The 24,898-nt window shown below is 36.4% G+C and overlaps 2 protein-coding genes across 3 annotated transcripts in view; one reads left to right on the forward strand and one right to left on the reverse strand.

Moving 5' to 3' along the window:
- Positions 1-24,898, forward strand: part of KCNH7 (potassium voltage-gated channel subfamily H member 7) — a 535,441-nt gene that overhangs the window by 272,891 nt on the left and 237,652 nt on the right. The gene's annotated exons all lie outside the window — the stretch shown is intronic.
- On the reverse strand, positions 8,089-8,988 carry LOC109567050 (dynein light chain 1, cytoplasmic-like). The gene has a single exon (XM_070800571.1). The coding sequence runs from the start codon at positions 8,717-8,719 to the stop codon at positions 8,357-8,359; it is 363 nt and encodes a 120-aa protein (XP_070656672.1). The 5' UTR covers positions 8,720-8,988; the 3' UTR covers positions 8,089-8,356.

Genomic DNA, 24,898 nt, shown 5'->3' on the forward strand with positions numbered 1-24,898 from the left:
GAGAAGGGGATGACAGAGGATGAGATGGTTGGATGGCATCACTGACAGGATGGACATGAGTTTGAGTAGGCTCTGGGAGTTGGTGATGGACAGGGAAGCCTGGTGTGCTGCAGTCCATGGGGTTGCAAAGAGTCGGACGCAACTGACTGAAAGGAACTGATAAACTGAATTTTAACAATTACTGCATATAGAACTAATTCACATTGAATTTCAAAAGGCCATTATTGTGTTGTACATGAATAACACACTTAATCCATTAGAAAGATTACACTCATGTTGGTCATGAGGCAAGTGTTGTCCAAACACAGTTTGTACATCTGATTTGAGAACAGTGTTAATACTCTGAAATCCTCACTCAGCTCAGCTTTATATTTATGACTTTGTTTTGTGTTTTTCTGTCTTGCCCTTCATTCCTCTATTATCTAGGCCAGAGAAATCTCTGCTGGAGACTTGTGGCTTCAGTTTGTCTAACTTCTTAAAGCCAAGACATGGGTCTCTGCTTCTCTCTCACTCGGCTTCTTTTATTCCCCTGGTTATCAATCACAGTGTTCCCCAACCTTTAACTTCACATTTATTGGACTCTCACTTAATATAAACCTGAGAAACACACTTACAAAACCAAAAAGAACAGAACCATACAGAAACTGAAAGTCCACGCTGCAGTATAGATAGGATAATTGAATTTTCCCCTTTAGAATGAAAATCCTAGAATGACTATAATTCTTTTAAGCTGAAAAGCAAGAGGCATTTTTGGGAAAAAATAGAATACTTTTCTCATTAGAAAAGTATTTCTTTGTAATATGAATTGTACAAATATTTTCTACCATTTTATGTTTTCCTTATGCTAAAGAGAAACCCCAAGGACAAGGATCATCTTTATAGATGTTTACAGAATTTGCACTTCTTTACTGCTTGCTTTTTTTCTTTCTTTATTTATTTCTTTCATTCTGCCACACAGACCAACCTGATGTGAAGAGGGTGAAACTGCAGCCAATGACAAACCCTGTCAGGACAAACAGGCCAGCACAACTGATGGTGTAGAAAGACTGAGAGGGAATGGATACTCAAATAATCTGATCTATCCATTTTACAGATGAGGAATCCAAGACCCAGGGAGGCAAACATGGTATTTGACTGAAATTATAAAACAAGTCAGTGACACAAATGGCTCAGTTCAGTTCATTTCAGTCGCTCAGGCGTTTCTGACTCTTTGCGACCCCATGGACTGCAGCACACCAGGCTGCATCAGGGTCTTTTCAGATGAGTCAGTTCTTTGCAGCAGGTGGCCAAAGTATTTGAGTTTCAGCCTCAGCATCAGTCCTTCCTATGAATATTCAGGACTGATTTCCCTTAGGATCGACTGGTTGGATCTCCTTGCAGTCCAAGGGACTCTCAAGAGTCTTCTCCAACACCACAATTCAAAAGCATCAATTCTTCGGTACTCAGCTTTGTTTTTAGTCCAACTCTCACATCCATACATAACTACTGGAAAAACCATAGCTTTGACTAGATGGACTTTTGTTGGCAAATTAATGTCTCTGCTTTTTAATATGCTGTCTAGGTTGGTCATAGCTTTTCTTCCAAAGAGCAAGCGTCTTTTAATTTCATGGCTGCAGTCACCATCTGCAGTGATTTTGGAGCCCCCCAAAATAAAGTCTATCACTGTTTCCATTATTTCCCCATCTTTTTGCCATGAAGTGATGGGACTGGATGCCATGATCTTAGTTAGTTTTCTTAATGTTGAGTTTTAAGCCAACTTTTTCACTCTCCTCTTTCACTTTCATCAAGAGGCTCTTTAGTTCTTCACTTTCTGCCATAAGGGTGGTGTCATCAGCATATCTGAGGTTATTGATATTTTTCCCGGCACTCTTGATTCCAGCTTGTACTTCATCCAACCTGGCATTTTGCATGATGTACTCTGCATATAAGTTAAATAACTAGGGTGACAATATACAGCCTTGACGTACTCCTTTTCCAATTTGGAACCAGTTGCTTGTTCCATGTTCAGTTGTAACTGTTGCTTCTTGACCTGCATACAGATTTCTCAGGAGGCAAGTCAGGTGGTCTGGTATTCCTGTCTCTTGAAGTTTTTTCACAGTCTGTTGTGATCCACACAGTCAAAGGCTTTGGGCTCAGTGGTAAATAATTTGCCTGCCAATTATGGAGACACAGGAGATGTGTGTTTGATACCTGGGTTGGGAAGATTCCCTGGGGTAGGAAATGGCAACCCACTCCAGTATTCTTGCCTGGAAAATTCCATGGACAAAGGAGCCTGGCAAGCTGTAGTCCATGGGGTTGCCAAGAGTAGGACACAACTGAACAGGCACCCACAGGTTAGCATGTAAAGAACACAAGGTTTATTTAATATACATAAGTTAGATGGAGTTAAATTTCACTCTTTTATTCCATTGAGGTATAAACCAAACCTTAAAAATGCAAATCAGACTAATGTGGAAAAATTCAAAGTGTTAAATCATGCCTGTCATAGCCAGTATACAAATGAAATCTTTGGCTTTTTATTTTTTGAAGTATACCTGATTTCCACTCTAGGAATACTTTGGATTTGAAGACAGTTTAGAAAACCATAGTATTAGAAACTCTTCTCAGCAACTTTCCTATCTCTAATTCAGCAACTTCTAATTTAGTGTGAAATAGGAAATCATTTTGTTAATTAGTTGAAAATTAACTTACAAGCAATCTAAGAAAAAAGTTGTACTTTTTTTGCCAGTGTATTTAAAGTGTGGATCATTTGTACATTTTTGCATGTCCTTTTATAATTATAATTACGTTCCTAAACATTCTCTCAGAGCTAGGACTTTTTGCTGATCACAGTCTTTTAAAAAGAATGAGAATACTGGATAGCAATGGGAGAGTTTAATAACCTCATTGTTTTATTACCTTATCAATAAATAAAATGACTCAATTGCTCTGGATTAAGGGTCCTGCATAAATTTAAGTAAATATAATTAAGAGTAACAGTTGATACATAATACTTCCTGTGTGTACAGAGATAATATGATTCTTAAGGATAAGATTGTGACTTTGCCTCATCACCTAACATTTGAGAATCTTCCTATATATTTTAAGTCTCAGGAGAATTGAACAAAGAATTCACAAGTCATCCTGATCAATGAGGCAAATCCTAACTAGTGTTAAGTTATTAACTGAGTCCCTTGAGTGATATATTTTTAATGTCTTTTATATAAACAGTCAACAGAGTAAAACAATTGCCTATTTATTTACAATTACCATGTTTGTAGGCAATGTTTATAAGTGCTGAATAAGAAAATGAAAAGTGTATATTAATTAAGCTTGAATCCCAGTGTGGGAGGCATAGCACTTTGCTTTGTTATTAGAATCTTCCTATAAAAATCTCCTCTGAGGGACTCCAGTCTTCCTGCACACTAGTACCTAGAAAAACTTGCTGTGTGTAAAGGTAGGACTCAACACAGGGTATAAGTGCCCAGAAACTGTTGGTATTACACTTATACTAGCTTGAGATATTAACTGAATACAATTTGAGTTTCTTTTTAAATGTGAAAAATCCCTGGGTTGGGAAGATCCCTGGAGTAGGAAATGGCAACCCACTCCAATATCCTTGCCTGTAAAATTCCATGGACAGAGGAGCCTGGCAGAGGGCTATGGTCCACAGGGTTGCAAAGAGTCAAACACAACTGAAGTGACTTAGCATGCAAACTGAAAACAAAACTCTTCAGGTTTGTTAAAGAATGGCAGATCTGAATGATTGCTGACATTTAAGCTACATGGTGGTAATTTTTACTCTCAATTTAAGAAATATTTTTATTAATGTATCTTCTTCCATTTTAAATTATGAAATGCTTCAAACATACAAAAATATGTGAGTGGTATAATGAACACACTTGAAACTTCTGCTCAACTAAAGTACAAAAGTACAAATAGAGTTCATGAACACTCCCCAGTAGTGTTTTCTTTCTTTCCCACCATCCAGAAGTAGTAACTATCCTGAATTCGGTGCTTACCACTCCTATGCATGTCTTTATACCTCCCTAAGAATATATATTCCTCAAGAAACCATGACATCATTTTATGTTACAAAACACTATCATATAAGATGAATTCTTCAGATTGCTTTTTTATACTCAGCATTGTGTTACCTTTAATATTTATCTACTCTGATACCTTTACTTCTAGATCATTCATTCACATCACTAAATATTATTAGATGTATGAATATTCTTCAATTTATCCATTCTTTGGGGAACATTTAGCTATATTGTTTTGTTTTGCTATTTCAAGCAGTGCTACATTGATTACTGTGATATATTTCTCCCTACGGATGTGTTTAAGACTTTGTATAGAGCAATGCTCTTCAAAATATAGTGTGGGCCAGTATCAATGAATTATCTCTGGTGAGGTAGTACAAGCACTGAGAGCAAGCAAGTGAAAACTTTACAGCAATTTGACATTGCTGCCACATCATATGATTTTGCATTCTTGCAAAATTATTGTTCTGCAGTGGATTACACATTGTAAAAGTTGTTTTAAATCATAGATAGCTTAAGAGGTATTATTCTAGTCTACATACCTAGAGATAGAATTGTGCTTCCAGGAAGTGATTAATACTTAATCTTTAAAATATTGCCTGTTGTGCTTCAGAATTTTTGTGCTGATTTAGATTCACACTAGAAACATGGAAGACTTTCTGTTCCCCTGCACTCTACATATTCTGCTTTTTTTTATGCTTTTTTTGGAAAACTTTCTTTTGGTGTAGAGATTATTCAGTTCCTACTTCTCTTCCTCTCGACCATAAAATTTAAATGCTATATTTCTGTTTTTCAGTGGTGGACTTTCAAATGTTTAATATGTGTACTTATCTACAATGATTCTCTCCTCTCCTCTATGTTATTTTTATCTAGTATATTTTTCCATCTCAATTTTTTTACCATTAAAATCAATAGTTGTTACTGTTTTATACCATCAGTGATTGTTTGGATCACCTTAAATTTTAACCATTTTCCCACCAATACCTTTTGAGCTTCATGTCTTTTCTCTGAAATAATTTTATTTTAAGTAACTGAAAAATTTTAGTGCTTTAGCACTTTTTTCATTCACTGAAAAAAATGAAAATTCGATAGCAAATTATTAGTGCTGTTTTGACCTAAGTATATTTTTCCCTTGAGTAAAATTCTACTTGACAGCATTTTCTCTTAGTACATAGAACTGGTCCAATGTCTCCTAATTCTTAATGATGCTCTTGAGATGTTTACAGTCACTCTAATTATCATCCTTTGGAGAAAAATCTGCCTTTCTTTCAGGCTGCTTTTGAAATACTTGTTCTATTTAGTGTTCTGTAGTTTCACCATGATGTTTTATATCTAACTATGTATTCCTCTTTATTTACTTGATTAAGATTTAGTAGCTTCCCTCAATCTGAAGATCCATGCTTTTTTTATTCTACAAAACATGTTTTTTTTTCTCTTTTACCTTTTTTCATTATATAGAATTTTTTATCAGAAGCCCAGTTAGATTCTCATTCACTCTTTCAAATCCATTAAGTACTGTCATATTTTTCATCTTGTGCCACTGTGATAAATTCTGCATACTTCTTTAAAAACATAATATTTATTTATTAGCTATCCCTTTAGCTGGTATCTGGTAAACCTGTTATTTAAGCCTTCAATTGAATTTTAAATTTTAATTTATTAATATTCTTTATTTCTTTGTTATTTTTTTCTTCCAGTTTTCATGAGATAATTTACATAAAACACTGTATAAGTTTAAGATATTCAGCATAATAATTTGACTTACATACATCATGCAATGAGTACCATAATAAGTTTAGTAAACATCCATCATGTCATTCAGATACAAAATAAAAGAAAATGAAAACAAATTTCCTTATGATGAGAACTCTTAGAATTTACTCTCTTAACAACTTTCATACACAATATAGAGCAGCATCAGTTATATTAACCTTGTTGTACATTACATCCCTAATATGTATTTATCATATAACTTCTTTTTAAATTTATGACTGTCTTTGAAAAAGACATTGTTCTGTCCCATGTTTCACCCTATTTTTCTCTAAGCATTTTAAATATATGTGTGGTAGTTTGAGCATTCTTTGCCATTGTTTTTCTTTGGGATTGGAATGAAAACTGACCTTTTCCAGTCCTGTGGCCACTGTTGCATTTTCCAAATTTGCTGTTACATTCAGTAACTAAATTATTTGTTGTATTTGCAGGTCTTATTTTAATTGAGCATGTTGCTGATTCTTCCTCATGTATTTTGTAATTGTGTACTTGGGGTTCATATTTGGCAGGGCTTATCTCTGGGATCCTTGAGACATTCTATTTCCTTCTGCCAGTGTCCTGTTCCAATATGAATCAATGAATACCAATCGCTGAGTATAATTTTTAATTTAGGGCCTCTAAAACCATCTACAGAGTATAGATTTGAACTTTAAACCCATGTGAATATAAGCTAACAATAATGGATTTTCAGGAGGACACATTTTTCCACTCAAGCTCAGCTCAAGATAGATGAATTCACTTGTGCTTGAGTTCATCTTTCACCAGGAGTCCAGTCTTTCATGGATCCTTCTTTGCATGGTGCTTTCTGGCCTAAGCTTATAGAACCATTAATACTTAGTCATTAAGATTGTGAAACCTTTCCAAAGCATCCAGGATGTCTACATCAGCTTTCTTTCTGGATTTTAGCTTAACTTTTCACTCTTGATTCCTGGTTATTCCCCTTCCTCTCTTGGAAGCTTAGTTCTGAGTCTAAAATGAAGGTTTGCTACATTTTATCCAACATTCCTAGATACTTTGTACCCAGAATTTTTTGAATTATCTAATATGCCATAATGCCAAAAATGAAAGTGAAATTCTGTCCTTTCCAGGAGTTTGCCCAAATTCATGTCCATTGAATCGGTATATGTAACTCAATGAAGCTATGAGCCATGCCATGTAGAGCTACCCAAGGAGGACGGGTCATAGTAGAAAGTTCTGAGAGAACATGATCCACTGGAAGAGGGAATGGCAAACCACTCCATATACTAGCCATGAGAACCCCATGAACTGTGTAAAAAAGGTTTAACTTACACTGTGCTTAAATGTGCAAAGACAATACAACTCTTTTTTTCTCCCATTACTAACACTATCTTTTCCCTTAACCTCAAGCATACCACAGCTTTAGAATATTAATTTGATGCCTGATCCATTCAATTCTTTTCTTTTTCAACTCTGCAGTTTCAGTTAGTCCCTTTAAATAATGTTTGTTTTTGTTGCTGTTGTTGTTTAGTTACTAAGTCATTTCCAACTCTTTTGCAACCCCATGGAATGTCGCCCTCCAAGCTCCTCTGTCCATGGGATTTCCCAGCAAGAAGACAAGAGTTGGCTGCCATTTCCTTCTCCAGGGAATCCTCCCGACCCAGGGAATCCTCCCGACCCAGGGATCAAACCCTCATCTCCTGCATTGCAGGCGGATTCTTTACCACTGAGACACCAGGGAAGCCCTTAAATAGTTTATTGTCAAGGAAAACATTCTTTAAAAAAAAAAAAAAAATTCCTGAAAACTTTACTAAAATCACATGGAGGGCCGCTGTTCAAGAGCTTTTTCCCTTTAAGACCACCTTTAATCTTTAGAGTGTATTTTGGCCAAGGCAGGGGAGGGGAAATGTCTAGAGCCCAACAAATGTCTCACTAGCCCAACTTTCTCTCCAGCTTATTTACATTTTGCGCCATAGAAAGCTTAAAGGAGTTCTACTACACATTCATCATCTCTGAGGCCTAAGGCCCAGAACACTCTATAGCAGTTATCCCAAAGAAGCACTTAAGTAATGTGTTTATCAGATTAGGAGTAAGAGTTAATCCAGTAGTTTCTCTGCCATGCATTTCTCAAGACACACTTCTGAGTAGTATTCTTCCATGCACAACAGGAACAGGATGGACAAGAATGAAACTCAAATGTGTTGAACAGGCTAGTCTGTTACATCCCACAGAAACTTCAAGGAATCACCCCCACCAACCTACCCAAGATCAAATAATAGGCCATCTTCAACTTTATATTATTTGAACAAATGGTTATTAACACACACTTCTCCAACAGATTTATTTCTTTAAAGGAATGGATTTTGAAGAGAAAAAACATGAGGCAGGGAAGTGTGGAATAGAAAATAAATACAAATGTAAGCTGTTTTGCTAATTGCTTTATAACCACAAACTAGTACAGAGAATGCCCTCTACAAAACACCAGACAGGTTCAAAGGTGGAGGTGTTCCCTTAGGCAAGGCTGAAGGCTTCAGTCCCTGGTATTTGGAATTTAGGCTGCAGTCCTTGTTTTTGGATGGATCACTGGGTGTGTGGCAGTGCTTTTAACCAGATTTGAACAGGAGAATGGCCACTTGGCCCAAGTAGATAAAGTGTTTGGTTTCACGTGTCACGTAACTACCGAAGTTCCTCCCCACGATGCAGCGCCAGGTGGGGTTGTACTTCTTGTTGAACTCCTTGATATGGGCCGCAATGTCCTTCTCTATATTATATCTCTCCAATGCCTGAGTAGCACGCTCCACCAAGTCCTGTTGCATCTCCTTAGACATATGGGCGTTCTTGATCTCAGCCTTTCGGTCACACATGGTTACCAAGGAGCAGGGGCTGGCCGATTGCAACAGTCTCCTGGGGGAGGGGCTGGCGAGGCTCACACCAGAGAGGGGGTCGCAACGGAAGCCTTGGCTCATATTATTGTCAAGGAAAACATTCTTAATATCTCCTGTCTCTTAGCTCATTATTATTAGCTCACTTCCACCCGAGAATGGTGTCAAAGTATCAGAGAGCAGAGTATATCTTACAGAACCTCGTATCAGAGAGCAACAGTCAAAGTCTAGAGGTGTGATGCCATCTCATGTCGCAGGCTAGGTCTCTTGTTCACTTGATTACAGATTACCCTGCTGGAACTCTTAGATAATGAGTAAGGCCTGTGTAGCTCAAGATCTTATCTCTCCAGTGCCATCACAGTGAGCCTTGTGGTAGGCTCCTTGGTTCTCAAATTTGCATCCTTGCCAAGTGGGACTGAAGATGACTTGAAGAGTTAAAACCTCAGGGTCATTAATTTTACTATCTTATTCTGTACTCCTCACTGATAAAAACTAGTGTGGTTTCTTTTCATGATCCCTACAGGATCATGTAGGATCTGAGTAGGCTCTGAAGTCCTCCTATGCTTCAGTTGTCTGACACACCTTCCCATTTTGGCCATTTCTATGCTTTTAGTGAACCTGGATTTCAAATCTGTTGTCTCACATAACAGTCTTATTTTTTGCATGTCTTTTAATACCTTCTATGACAAATCCTAATTCTTTTTAAAAAATTTATTTACTTTTGGCTGTGCTGGGTCTTCGTTGTTGTGTGGGCTCTTCTCTAGTTGTGGCGAACTGAGGGCTACTACCTAGTTTGTGGTGCACCAGCTTCTCATTGTGGCAACTTCTTCTCTTGTTGTGGAGCACAGGCTTTAGAATGCAGAGGATTCAGTAGTTATGACACATGGGCTCAGTAGTTATGGCTTCCAGGGTCTAGAGTACAGGCTCAATAGTTGTGGCACATGAACTTGTCTCACAGCATGTAGGATCTTCCCAGACCAAGAATCAAACCCATGTCTCCTGCATTAGCAGGTGGATTCTTTACCACTGAGCCACCGGAGAAGCCCCGGCAAATCCTAATTCTTACCACATTTCTCACTCCTTACCTTTTGGCAAGCAAAGTGGAGGTCTCATACTCAGAAAAGCAAAAGAGAAAGCACATCAATAATTTTCAGAATATTAGCCCAATTATTATATCAATACCTTATCAGTGACAAGATAAATGAAAATAAAAATTGCCAAATCACTGGTCTTTGTTTGCATGATATTATCAGCAAACTGGGACTAGGAAATTGAAAGATATTTTAATAAATTGTGGGTCACATGTAAGTTAATAAAATTAGGAATCTGTTGTTTCCAGAAATACACATATAAAAACAATTCTGTAACTACTTTTATTTTTGGCTCAAGGGCAATTTTAGTGACTTCAGCTGATCTCCCAGTATCCGAGGCTTTGGGAGAACAGAACTCCACAGAGGTAGTGCTTCTTGAAAACGGTGTGGATAGACAGATCTAAGTGGGAAAAAGAACTCATTTAGCTGTTCCTAAAGGACCTGTATGTATTTATTGATTCATACAATAAAAACATAAATGTCCTCCTAAGCAATCAACTGAGGTTCCTTGCCTGGGCACTGTAACCACTCAAGTTATATTATTACCGTGTACTTTTCCAGTAGTTAAGAACAATGCTCCTCTATGATATAATTATATCATTATATCTAAGGATATAATGATCCTTAGACTTTTTGCAACCCCGTGGATTGTAGCCTTCCAGGCCCCTCTGTCCATGGAATTCTCCTGGCAAAGATACTGGAGTGGCTTGCCATTTCCTTCTCCAGGGGATATTCCCGAACCAAGGATCGAAACAGGCTCTCTTACATTGCAGTCAGACTCTTTACCATTTGAGCCACCAGGGAAGCCCCATGCACTCTCTTGACCCTGTTTTCAACTTTCGGATGATATGTTCCTGTTTTCCTTTCCAAGTTCATTCGGATGTTCAGTTTAACCTGTCTTTCTTCTATAAAATTCTGGTGAGAGAAAGAAACACACAGTGAGTGTAACAATCCCCAACCCTCCCCTCTTTTCCCCAGTACCCCCAATGCCCCCTGACCTGTCCATTCTCTTAAGGAGAGTGTAGAATCTCCATGCTCCTGGGGATGGTCTGCTTTGAGCCTGAACTAGACGGAATTAGGTTTGCATTCAGACTCTTCCAAACTCGAACTTTCTATCTGATTTGTCCCCAGCCCAGGGAAGCCTCCATTGTCTTATGAAGGAAGCTATATCACCTCTCTCTCAACCTCCACTCACTTGAACCCTTGATTCTTCCAGACTCATCCTTAGATTCACATCTCTTTCAGTTTTGGCTATTTCACTCCCCAATTCTCCTCTCCCTTTCCTTTCCTTTCTGCCTAATCTCCCTTCAAAAGGAGGAAGAAGCAATAAAAAGTTTGCCTTAACTTCATTTATGCACTCCTAGCACTTTCTCCCTTAACTAATGCATCTTGCCTCTGGGCCAAAATACCTAAAATACCCTCACAGCGAAATCCAAAAGAAATATCAATGAAAAGGTTGGGCTAAGTGATCTCTAAGGACACTTCTAGAGAAGAGTTCTATGACTTCATATGAGGTCAACAACATACAGAAAAATCCAAGCTAGTTCTCAAAAAAATTCTGTAAGTTTTGAGAATCTATTATTTGTGAAATGATGAGTGAGAGAACTCAAATAAATAAATAAAGGATACATTCCCTAGTCTCCACAACTTCAATATTCAATATAGATGACCTACATGCAAGAAAAGTTAAATACTACTTGAGGAATCCATTCATTTAGTCATTCATTTATTCATGTTTTCTGGGGCTTTACTTAAGATAATGAAGTTCACAATTGCAAGGATCCACAATAGGGAGTGCAAAGGACACTTTGGTTCATGTAGGAAGAGTACCCAACCAACTCCCAGGTGGGAAAAAGGAATTGTCTTCTTGGGAAAAGTGTCCTTGCTGAAATTTGAAGACTCTGGGCATAACTCTGTGCGTGCGTGTGTGTGTGTGTGTGTGTGTGTACATGTATGCACTAGCATGCAGTTGAGCCATGATTAAATTGAATCAGAGCAGAACAATGATATGAGCAAGGAGAATCACACTTGTAAAGGTCCAGAAGTTAGAGTAAGAACACCTTCTTTTCAGAAAACTAATAATAGTTCAGTCTGTCTGGCTGGGGAACATTGGAATAGCAGTATAAAACCTTATAGTCACTTACAAGTCAGAAGCTAGCATGGAAAATACCAAGTGAAATGGCCAATGGTGTGAGGTAAATAAAATGTTATAACTTCAGAGGTTGATTACCATGTGTTACTTGGAAAGAGCTGCATCAACACATGTGGGGAGGCACCAATGATAAGGGATTTCTAGTAGATTTAATGGTGTGATCAAAGGCAATCAGAGAATGCATGAATTTTTCAGTGAACTGTAGGCAGGCCTCTTTGACTAAAGTCAGGGTATGAATAGAAATTCACTGGTCAAAATTTAACATCTCAAAATATACCTCCCTCTTATTGCTGAATAAAAAAAGAAGAATTTCAGTAGCTCCAAAAAGTCCCCCACTTGTGTGCGGGGAAGAATGGGAAATTGCACTAACTTAGAAAATGAGAGTGAACTGAATTCGACTCAGCACAAAACTGTGGCCACCGTATGCCCAGCTGCAGCCCACACTAGTAGTACCCTGGTTATAGCCTGTAGTACAAACTTTAACACTATTAAAACAGGTTTCCTTTGGACTTGAGAGTACCAAATTCTGCCAGCTGCTTATTTCTCAACAGCTAATCACACCATCAACCCTTCACACAGAATCTCTACCTCTTCAGTGCAGAAGTGGAGTCCCCAGGGCTGGGCTATTCCTTTTTGTTCCCTGTGTGAAGATGTGGTCAATAAACAGAAGTCACATTCTGTCTTTGAAATATGGTTCTTTTTGTGAACACCCAAGTCAAGCCAACCCCCTATGCTAACTTGATTTGGGATCTAACATAGCAGAAGGAACCTAAGAAATATAAGTATGGAATATTTGTTAGGTTTAGAAACAGCTAAAGAAGTCAGATTTTATAAATTAAGAAACCTTGTAAGGCAGCACAGTCTATATTTTCAGAACTTTGTAATTATATTCATATTATCAAGCTGGCTGAATTTGTTAGACTGGAAGGAGATCAGTGTTTTTGTGTGTGTGTGTGAAGTCTAGTATTTTAAAACTTTATTTTTTTTATTCGAAGATATGTGAAATATAAAATATTAACCATTATAAGTTTGGGAAATTATTTGAATAAACTACAGTGTATTTAGAATTTTCATTCAACTTCAGTATATAATTAAGGGCGTTGAAATATTGTTAATAACGATAATATCACACACCATATATTATTTTTCATTAATGTCTATTTGACGCAAATTAAAAACTAGGTATAATTCAAGGCTTTTCCTCTTATTCCAAACTTGTTTTCACTCAAACTTTAGCAGCTATGCAGTCAACTTCCTTCCTGATAATATACAAACCATTTTTTTAAATTAATTTTTATTGGAGTATAGTTGTTTTACAATGTTACTAGTTTTACTGTATAGGAAAATGAATCAGCCATACATATACATGTGTCTCCTCCCTCTTAGACTCCCTTCCCATTCAAGTAACCACAGTACACTAACTAGAGTTCACTGTGTTAAACAGTATGCTCTTGTTAGTTATTTATTTTACACATAATATCAATAGTGTATCTGTGTCAGTCCCAATCTCCCAATTCCTCCCACTCCTCTTCCCCACTTGGTATCTGTATATTTGTTCTCTTCATCTCCATTTCTGCTTTGCAAATAAGATCATGTATACTATTTTTCTATTAATTTTCAAAAATGTTTATTTTCCCAGTTGTAAAATAAATGTGTTATAGGCAAATAAAAACATGAAGGAAACATAATTTGTAATCTCATCACCCACAAATAATTACTGTTTATAGTCATTATTGTTTGTTAGTTTCACTTTTAGTCTTATATCTAATATGTATATGTTTGTATTTAAAATTTGAGGTCATTATATATTCATGTTTTAACAACGTTTTGTATTAGTGTTTGAACATTATTTTGTATTTATTAGTGTTTGAACATTATTTGTTTGAACAAAATTGAAAACTATCAATTTTAGTAGTATCAGGCTATCAGTTTTTTCCATTAAAATTAATATTTACTAGATATATTTATTCACATCTATTGTTTAAGGTTCTGATTATTTTAATAAGATAGATATCTAGGTGAATTACTGAATCAAAATATATGAACCTTAAAGGTTATCTTAACAGAGTGAAGTAAGCCAGAAAGAAAAGCACCAATACAGTATACTAACGCATATATATGGAATTTAGAAAGATGGTAACAATAACCCTGTATACGAGACAGCAAAAGAGACACTGATGTATAGATCAGTCTTTTGGACTCTGTGGGAGAGGGAGAGGGTGGGATGATTTGGGAGAATGGCATTGAAACATGTATAATATCATGTATGAAACGAGTCACCAGTCCAGGTTCGATGCATGATACTGGATGCTTGGGGCTGGTGCACTGGGACGACCCAGAGGGATGGTACGGGGAGGGAGGAGGGAGGAGGGTTCAGGATGGGGAACACATGTATACCTGTGGCAGATTCTTTTTGATATATGGCAAAACCAATACAATATTGTAAAGTTAAATAAAATAAAAATTAAAAAAAAAAAAACAATTTATTCTCAGGTGTATGAGCCTGCAATCCTCAATAGCACTGTGTATTTATTTTGGTTATAATGATGGTCAGAAAATGATCATCTGCTCAAATTTACATTGATATGATAATAGTGAGGTGGAACATTTTTCATACTTAAAAGTCGTTTGTATTGCTTCTATTAACTGTTCATATCATTTAGTATATCTGTCTCTTGGATGAACTGAATGGAATTTAGAATTTAAAACACTGAGCTGAAAAAATAATTTAAAAAATGATAACAGTAAATGCCACCTTTTTAATTAAATGAATACTTAAAAATTAATCAAGTTTTAATTTGCTCTCAGTTAACTCAATGAGGATTTTAATTAACACAACAGTTTTTAACTAGTTTGGTCTTTTTTTTTTTTTTTTTTTTTAAGCTTGGCTTTTACTTTTGAAATCCTAAACTGCATTTCTCACTGAAGATTTGTACATTGTTAGAGCTTTCTTTCACTTCACGCCCTTTGTTCCAGACTACCTCGCCCATGCCATACACTCAAGCCTATTACCTCGGAGCAGCAAAAAAAGATCTGAAAAAAAAATATTCATGAGTCAGAGGGAAAAAAAATCTTTAAAAATAGATTTTAAAGGTAGTGAGAGGGATTTATTTATACGGAAAGGGACCCTGTACTGTGTAGTCAGCCATTGCTAATAGAATCTTTCCAGAACAGAATATTAATCTTTTTAGCACAACTGAAATAAAGAAAAACTACCATGCAAGCAATTTGGTAAAAAGGTGTTTACTGTGCCCACCTAATATATTAACAGAGCAATACAAAAAGTTTTGGTAAGTTGAAGTAAATCTTGAGTCATTATCCTAAATCCTAGGTGTGTGTAAGCTGTAAGTGGAACCCTAGATTTCTGTGGAATTTTTCTCACTGACTTTGTTAAGGGTCTCTTTTAATAATGAGGAAAGCAAATTATCCAGGTAAGAGGAATGGTGCAAGCTTACAAGGGAAAAAGGTCAAAGCTGAAAACTGAGACTTGACAACCAGAATGTCTGTAGACATTTAGAATATTATCCATTAGAGAAATGATGTGGGGTTCAAATGAAAGCAGGATTTTAGTGCTCACATCTGTCACCTTCTAGGCACCTAGAAATCACAACAAGGAAATTCTTTCAAAACAGTGAGGGTTTTGCATTTTCCTAGGGATCTGAAGAATAAAAATGCATTCTGTATTCCTTTCCCATAGATTTTTAGTTGTTACTTTTTTGGCATCTTTTTACTGCTGCTGCTGCTAAGTCACTTCAGTCGTGTCTGACTCTGTGTGACCCCAGAGATGGCAGCCCACCAGGCTCCCCCGTCCCTGGGATTCTCCAGGCAAGAACACTGGAGTGGGTTGCCATTTCCTTCTCCAATGCATGAAAGTGAAAAGTGAAAGGGAAGTCGCTCAGTCGTGTCCAACTCTTAGCAACCCCATGGACTGTAGCCTTCCAGGCTCCTCGATCCGTGGGATTTTTCAGGCATGAGTACTGGAGTGGGGTGCCATTGCCTTCTCCAATTATAAGTTTGATAGCTGCTAAAACAAGAATCCTAATCAGATTTAACAAACCCTCTCTGAAATGATTTATCTTGTCATAGCTATAGAGCAGACTAAATTGAAAAGCAAAATTAATCTGCTTCTATAAAGGTGAACTCTAGCCTATCATGTAGTCCATGACAGTAATTAATGCTGCTTTAGCTTTCTTTCTGAGCTCAGCCCAAGAAACTAGTAATAATTTAGGTATGTGAATGTGTTGAGTTTCATTCATTTCAACCACACAGGATGAGGAGAGATTGGCATGTTTACACACTTTCAACTTCTCCCAAGAAAATGAAGCTTCTGGTAGGCATTTCCTCTTTGCAATTCTCATTTCAGTTTCATGTAAAATTAGATACTTTTCTATTTCCTGATAGGAAAAAAAGAATTAATCAGGAACCTCTATGGCAGCTTATAAAAACGTTGATAATAAATTGATGATATTTTAGGACTAACGTGAAAAAAATACTACATATTTGAGGTTGTTTTCCCTTATGTACTACTATTTTTTAAGATAGATAGGTAAAAACAATATTTTTAGCTGTTCATCAACACTCAGTTATGTTATACTGATCCTGAAACCCAGCTCTTAGTATAAAAAAATAGGGAGAGGGACTCCTTTCCTGCTTGACAGGTCAAGTTGATGTGATTTTCCTTTTTGCTGAAGCAACAATATCTCAAGTAATAGCTTGAAAAAAAGAGAGGATGCTATGAAGAATTTAGAGAAAGTAAAATTAAAAATTCATTAAGATTTGAGGTGAGGCAAAGGTGAAGAAGAGGAATGCTCCCAGAGTAACTGCCCTGCTTCTGTTTTAGACACTGGACAGCTAAAGGCACCTTTTGTAAGAATAGGAAGTACAGTAAGAGGAAGAAATTAGACACGAGAACGAATAGTGCAGCTTTGGATATATTGTTTAGAAAGCGTGTGTGGAAGAGGTAGTCTGTTATTCATGTGGGTGTCTGAGAGAGGTCTGGGTGACGAAATAGATCTGGGAAAGCTCAACACCTAAAAGGTCGTGAATCCACAGGATTGAGTGGGAACAGTACAGCAGAAAGGCCATGGTTTATAAATCAGTGCTTATTATCTCAATGAAAAATAAATTTTTTAAAAATTTTGAGGCCAATGAACAATCCATTATTGAACCCAAAAGTGGGTTTTATAGAATGTCCATATCTTCTTCTTACTATCTTTCTTGTTCATCAATCATGAACAACATAAATTTATTAAATTCTTAAAGAGAGAAGGAGGCCAACAGGCATAATGTGGGAAAATATGTGCCTTCTTCTTGAATCAAATTTGAAAAAAAATGCCTAGTGTAAAACACAACTCTCTCTGGCTAAGTCTGTAAATTCTCATGTATGAATGTGTTTGCCATTCCTCCATTTTCATGTCAATGAAAGAAGAATCAAAAACTCATTGAAATCTTATTTTAAGGTATACATATTTAACTGTTGGTATTATCCTACTATCTATGAGAAATATAAGCAGCACTGCATGTTTGTGTTATATATATTTTTAAACAATACTAAAATTATTAAGGAATGATAAGTTAGTTTATCAACCCTGGCACTAAATTTTTAAATTCTAGCTGAAGACTAGACTAAAGGCGCGGTTTAACCATAAAACACATAAAGAATAGGAAAAAAAGTAATCTGGAATAGAGATATTTTCTGAAAGCTCATAGCTTGTTTCTTAAATGGAAGTGTGTGAAAAAATATCTAGAACCTCTATAAATTCTGTTATTTTTCTTGAGGAGAATAAAAATAATATTCCTCAACCACTTCTGACACCTTTCATTAAATATTTAAAAATATATAATAAAAAGACATTCTTGGGCAGATGAATAATAAAAGTATGATATTTATATGGAAACAAAAGTCAGTCTTCCAGAAATACAACAAATCTGAGAACAAAATGAAAATTTGGGTGCATTGTCAGTGCTTCCATAGAGTATAGATTTTTTTGAAAACAATAAAGAGTAAAATAACCATGTTCTATTTTATTGTCATATTTTATCTGTTTGGAATCTATTTAAACTCTTTCTACTTGTAGGGTTTTAGCTCTCACTTGAGACACTCCTGTTGCAAGTTTCTTTCTGAGCCATATAATTTCTAATCAAATTATTGAACCTTGTTCACCCATTTGGAAGTAGAGAATAAAAGAAAATGAAATTGCGTTTTTTTTTTTTTTCAGAATATTGTAATAGATTCTTCCATGGGTTTCCTGCTGCACTGTCACGTCAGTCCCCTCGTCTGCAACGACCTTCATGTCCTGGTGGACACTTTCAGTTCTAGTTCCTTTCCTATTCAGATCCAGGAGCACTTAATTTTTCCATGTCTGGCTTATAATATTTGGAATATAGATTTCTTTACATTTACAACAGAAGTTTTCTCACTTCTTTTTCCTAAATTCTGCATTAATCTTCTTGTCGGTGAACATAAATTCATAAAATACTTCAAACTGTTCATTCTTGATAAAAGTTAAAGAGATCATGTCAAGGTTATTATGGAAAATAACATGTGATCTATTGTTTAACACATGTAAGGGAGAATACGTACACCCAAACGTTTGCAATATTTCATTTAACTTGATAAAATAAAGTTCAAAGCTTTACATTGATTAGCTATGACTGAGTGCATCCTTCATTGTACAGATAATTACATGAATTACTAACCTTCAAAGAAGACAAGTTAGAATAAACTTTGTCACTGATGGGCCAAATAAAAAGTTAAAAGAGATTAATTGTATGGTTTGTTAGAGAATGTGACATTTAAGTATAAATTGAAAAATGAATGGCAAGATCATTAAAGGTCACTTGTGCCCTTACTTAGATGTTTAGCCTGAAAAATGTTAAAAACACCAAAAAAAAAAAAAAGTATTTTTAATTGGGAAGTCAGAAAGAGGAAATGTACTCAAATGAGTGCTGATGAAATAAATTAGAGTTGAATGCCAAGAATCCAGGAGGGTGGACACACAGGCTCATCTTAAATGAAAGGCTCTCTGGTCAGCTGATATCGTTTGTCCTTATATCTGTACACCACTGGCCACCAGGTCACAAATTTTCACTTGATCTTACTGAAAACACATACTCTTCTTCAACCAGCTGGTGGAGCAGAACTCCAACAAAGTAATATTCTCTCAAGCCTTTTGATATGAATAATATGAGTTACATTTTCTTTCTTTTTTTTTTTCTTTTGGATATGTTCTCATTCAATCTTAGAGCAAAAAGGAACTTTAAAAACCATCTAGTTCAGACACAATAGCATCCATAGTATCATTTCCTTCTTTTTGTCCTCTCACGGGAGAGGTCACTGCTTCCTGTAACATTCTTTCCCATGAAACAGAATCCAATTCACAATTTGCAGCGGAGCACTTAAGGGCAGCCACTTTCTATCAATTGGTACTCCAGGTAAAAACCACCTGCTGTACCTAATCTAGTCCAAATTTCCATTTTACAGTGAAAGAAACAGAAATCCAAAACTCATTTGCAACTGGGTTGGAGAGTCAATCTATAATTTTGAAAGCAAATTGCTCTAAATAGGAAGTAAAACTTTAATCACCTTTGCTCAAATTCCTGAGTGAAACCATATGAGTAGAATTGTTTGATACAGAGTTAGCAATTTGAAAGACTCCTTTTATCATTTTACTGTACACAATAGAGCATTTAGGAGATTGTGACTGAAACTGATTCTTCTCATGTGGGCAAAATAAAGTTTTCCTAAATACTGGGCAACATGCTGCTTGTCTTGCAAATCAAGAGAACAGTAAATTTGGCAGAGGCAAAAATTTTCCACCCTCAAATTACCTGGTTTGTCCATGAAATAATATCCAAGTAGGGTACAATGGTTTATAAAGTGCTCTGAAGGAAAATGCACCCCTCCCCCCACCAAGGGTAATCACATTCCTATATCATTTTGGTCTCATTTAACTTAGAGAGACTTGTAGTTTTCTTCCTCTGAGGCTTATGACGGAAAATAAAGCAATCATGGGAATTTAAGAATAACACAGTGTACAACCATCGCCCCTAAGCCCTTAACAAGTGATATTCTGCAGAGAGCAGTCCTGGATGCATTTAACATCTCTACATGTGATTGATTATGAGCTGGAGAGAGTAGTCATTAAATCTGCCAAGTACATCACATCATCAGGATGGGTGAGCACCTTGAAAGACAGGATTAGAATTAAAAATGACCTTGACAGTTTGAAAAATGATTACAAGCAAATGAAATTGAGTTCCCTAAAATCAACGGTGCAGCAACATACTTACAACACCCCAGACTGCACAAATCAAGTTTGAAGTGGATAGTTGAGCAGATGGTGGTGGTTACCTAGTGAGTTGTAAACTGTACTTTGGTTGACTTTGTTCTGCTGACCAAAAAGCACATGTACAATCAAATATTCGATGAAGTCTAGTATATAGTTTTATTCATGAACTAATGCAGATTAATCATTAAGCAGAGAGTGAAGAAGAACTAAGGAACCTCTTGATGAAAGTGAAACAGGAGAGTGAAAAAGCTGACTTAAAACTCAATATTCAAAAAATGAAGATCATGGCATCTGGTCCCATCACTTCATGGCAAATAAATAGGGAAAAAGTGGAAACAGTGACAGATTTTATCTTCTTGGGCTCAAAAATCACTGTGGACAGTGACTGTAGCCATGAAATTAAAAGATGCTCCTTGGAAGGAAAGCTATGACAAACCTAGACAGCATATTAAAAAGCAGAAATATCACTTTGTCAACAAAGGTCCGTATAGTCAAAGTCATGTGACTTTTTTCCAGTAGTCATGTGTGGATGTGAGAATTGGACCATAAAGAGAGCTGAGCACTGAAGAACTGATGCTTCTGAACTGTGGTGTTGGAGAAGACTCTTGAGAGTCCCCTGGACTACAGGATCAAATCAGTCAATCCTAAAGGAAATCAGTCCTGAATATTCATTGGAAGGAATGACGCTGAAGCTGAAACTCCAATACTTTGGCCTCCTGATGCAAAGAACTGACTCACTGGAAAAGGCCCTGATGCTGGTAGAGATTGAAGAAGGAGGAGAAGGGGATGACAAAGAATGAGATGGTTGGATGGCATCACCGACTCAATGGACATGAGTTTGAGAAACATCTGGGAGTTGGTGAGGGACAGGGAAGCCTGGCGTGCTGCAGTCCATGGGGTCGCAAAGAGTCAGACATGACTAAGCAACTGAACTGAACTGAACATCAGTAGGTTTTTCCAGTAGTCATGTATGGATGTGAGGGTTGGAGTATAAAGAAGACTGAGTGCCAAAGAACTGATGTTTTCGAATTGCGGTGCTAGAGAAAACTCTTGAGAGTCCCTTGACTGCAAGGAGATAAAATCAGTCAACCCTAAAGGAAATTAGGGTTGACTGAATATTCATTCAGTCATTGAATTTTCATTGGAAGGACTGATGTTAAAGCTGAATATTCATTGGAAGGACTGATGTTAAAGCTCTGACACTTTGGCTACCTAATGTAAAGAGCCAACTCATTGGAAAAGACCCTGCTGCTGGGTAAGATTGAGGACAGGAGGAGAAGCAGGTAACAGAGGATGAGATGCTTGGATGACATCAGCGACTCAATGGGCATGAGTTTGAGCAAACTCCAGAACAGTGAAAGAGAAGCCTGGGGCACTGTAGTCCATGGAGTGCAAATAGTCAAACATGACTTAGCAACTGAACAACAACATTCCCAATGTAATTTATGAGGTATATAAACCCTAGAAACCCTGGAAAAAAATCAGAGGCCTAGGACGAAAATAATTGCAAGGAACATAGAAAAAGTAAGGAAATGTTAACAAAAAGAATTTGGAAATATTGTGAGTGGAAGCTGTCCAAAGAGATGTGAGAAAATATGTTAAATAAGATTGTAAAGGATTTAGGCCATAAATAAAACGCTCTTGCATGCTATAAACTCTGACTTGATTTTGAAATGTTCTTTCCTAGAGATGATATCAATACAGACTATTAATTTACAGCTTTGCCTGAATTCAACAGTGCAAAAAAAACATAGGATTCTGTGATCTCGAAAGGGTGTAATATTTATGTGGATTTTTACTTTCTCTCTCTGAAGAAATGCTAATTTGTAAGAATAGTTTGAGTTGCATAACTTTCATAATTAGTGATTACAGAATTATTACTCCAGCTATTGAAAAATTATAAAATTCTTTCACAACTTTCATAAAGTTTTTTACTCTTATTTTTTACTCTTATTTGATGTAGAACATCACAAAGAATATGTGACATTCCTTAGCAATGCTTATACCCCATCGTATCTCTGGTATGTACTGTAAGAAAAACTGGTGTAGAATCTTCTGTATTATCTGCAAAACTTTAAACCTAAAAAAAGACTTTTAACCTAACCCCGTCAATCACTTCACTTGGCAAATATAATATAGTGACACTTTTAATAATGGTAAATACATGAAGTGATAGCCATACAATTCTCTTCTGTGTGCAGTGACATTTTTTAATTGGCCAAATAACTCAGTAGAGGAATGTTTAAGTTTGTTTAAATGTAAATAAAATATATAGCTGTATTTTTTTAATATCATGATTTTTAAATACTGTATTTCTTAAATATCTGCTCCTGCTGTTTAGTTGCTAAGTCTTGTCTGACACTTTGCAACCCCATGGACTGTAGCTTTCCAGGTCCTGTGTACAGTTTCCCAGGCAAGAATACTGAAGTGGATTGCTGTTTCCTTTTCCAGGGGATCTTCCAAACCCAGGGATGGAACCTGAGTCTCCTGCTTGGCAGGTGGATTCTTTACTACTGAGCCACCTGGGAAGCTTTCTAAAATACCTATAGGGATTTTTATTTATTTATTTTTTTGCCACATATACACTGGATTCTAGCAGTTCAAAAGACTATTTATGTATCTGAATATCTGTAGATTGTATTTGCATTTAAATCCTTCAGGTGATTCTTTGTATAATTATAGGGATTTTCCTCACTGTGTCCTTAACTTGCTGTAAAATGTCACTTTTTTGTAAGATTTCATCTCTTTTGTTGCATCCTTAGCTTATAAACAAAGAAAAGCTCTATGGTAACTTCCACATTAACTTCATAGAAGGAATCACCCAAATTCCTGTTTAGCACACAGCTGGATTCTGAATAATTTAACTTGTGTATACAGTGTTGGTTTCAGTAGCTTCCTTACCATGGGAGAAATATTGATATCTGCAGCACTGGCTGTTTCCTTGACATGAGAGTAAGAAGAAAGAAGGAGTAAGAGAACAATGAATACGGGTACAGGGTGGACAAAGAGGCAGGGGATTGCTTGGAAATACTAGGATTTAGGGGTCAAAATGATCTCTGGGAAATAGTACCTGAAAAGAATTCTAACTTAGATTTCATCACAATTTACATATCCAATTCAAGGAATATTTGACAGTATCCTATTTCCAATAATAAGAAAAAATAGATTTCCTAAAATGTTAATTTGGTTGGGCTACATTCTCATTCCCTTGCCCTCATCTCAGTGTTCACCCTCAGTAAGAAACCTTGCTCGGGCTGAGAAGGAATGGAATATGAGAGAGAGAGATTGACAAAGATTGAACATGTCTGAAGCAACTGCACGAAGCCAGTAGTTCCAAGAGGACTATTCACTGCTTATTAGATAACATCTCTGTGAGTTAAACTATAATCTTCTTCTGAAAGACAGTGATAGGGTTGTGCCCACTCCTTCCTCCAATTCTCAAGGCCTTCACAGATTACAAGTCCAATTTGGAATACAATAAAGTAGATGAATGCTATACAACCAGAGAAAACTGCAGCAGATTGAGAGAAAATCAGGTTCCAAAAGGTCATGGAAGACAGAAATTCCTGCTCAGTGTGACTCTACTAAGGCCATAGTCCTTTCCTCATTCTTCATACGTAGGGTTAGCCAGTCAAGTGCAAGACAGGAAACTTAACACTAGACAGTTACACAATAATTGAATGAACGTGCACAATATCTGAGTTTGTCCTTGGGTATTTTGAGGTATATTGAGTCAATAAACATATACATTGGTATGTATTGAAGTTAATTTGATTCAACTATCTCTCCTTAGTTATGAGATTGAATCTTTGAGAAACAAACAAACAAAAGCAGGCTTATTTTCATTTAGGAATGAGAACTCTGCAAACTGAAAAACATCAAATAGGAATATGGCCCTATTGTTGTGATTAGTTATCAGGACTGAAGATTTGCCCAGAAATCAGGAAAAAAGGTGGAAAATCATATTATCACAGATGAGAAGTGACAATTCTTATACCTGCCCAACCAACTCAAACTTAAACAAAGAACAGTATTAAAGATGATATTTCAGAATTACATAGGATGCCTTTTCTGGAAACAAAAAATTGCTACCAGTGTTAAATTGGGCCACATTTTTTCTAAGTTTTCAGGTTTTACTAGGCTAGACTAAGGTTGACTACATTACTGTAGGCATTTAGAAATGTTCAATGCATTGGAGAAGGAAATGGCAACCCACTCCAGTACCTGGAGAATCCCAGGGACGGGGGAGCCTGGTGGGCTGCCGTCTGTGGGGTTGCACAGAGTCGGACACGACTGAAGCGACACAGCAGCAGCAGCAGCAACATCCCTACTCTCTCCGCCATACAGAATACCTGTCAATTCTGTCTGCCTATATTATTATCTCTATTATACTAAGAAGAAAAGCAAAGTTATTTGGTTATATCAAAACAAATTTTTAAATATAATTCCCATTACTTATGCCAAAGGTCAGAAAATCAAGGTCCTTGGGCCAAATTCAGTCTGCAGCCATTGTTTTATATGGCCCTAGAAATATGAATGATTTTTACATTTTCAAGGGATTATTTTTTTAAAACATTATGCAGTGACAGATTTTATGTCATCCACAAAAACTAAAATATTTGCTCTGCAGCCTTTTACCTGGCTATTAATAATATAGTGCCTTTAAAATCAACTTAAGTGGTTGACTATTAGTAAATTCAATGATTTGAATAAAAATGGAATGTTTAAA

The sequence above is a fragment of the Bos indicus genome, chromosome 2, assembly GCF_029378745.1.
Source record: "Bos indicus isolate NIAB-ARS_2022 breed Sahiwal x Tharparkar chromosome 2, NIAB-ARS_B.indTharparkar_mat_pri_1.0, whole genome shotgun sequence".
NCBI classification, from domain to species: domain Eukaryota; kingdom Metazoa; phylum Chordata; class Mammalia; order Artiodactyla; family Bovidae; genus Bos; species Bos indicus.

What these genes read in the sequence shown, in the direction of transcription:
- LOC109567050 (XM_070800571.1), bottom strand. Translation starts at nt 8,719, where the DNA reads ATGAGCCAAGGCTTCCGTTGCGACCCCCTCTCTGGTGTGAGCCTCGCC.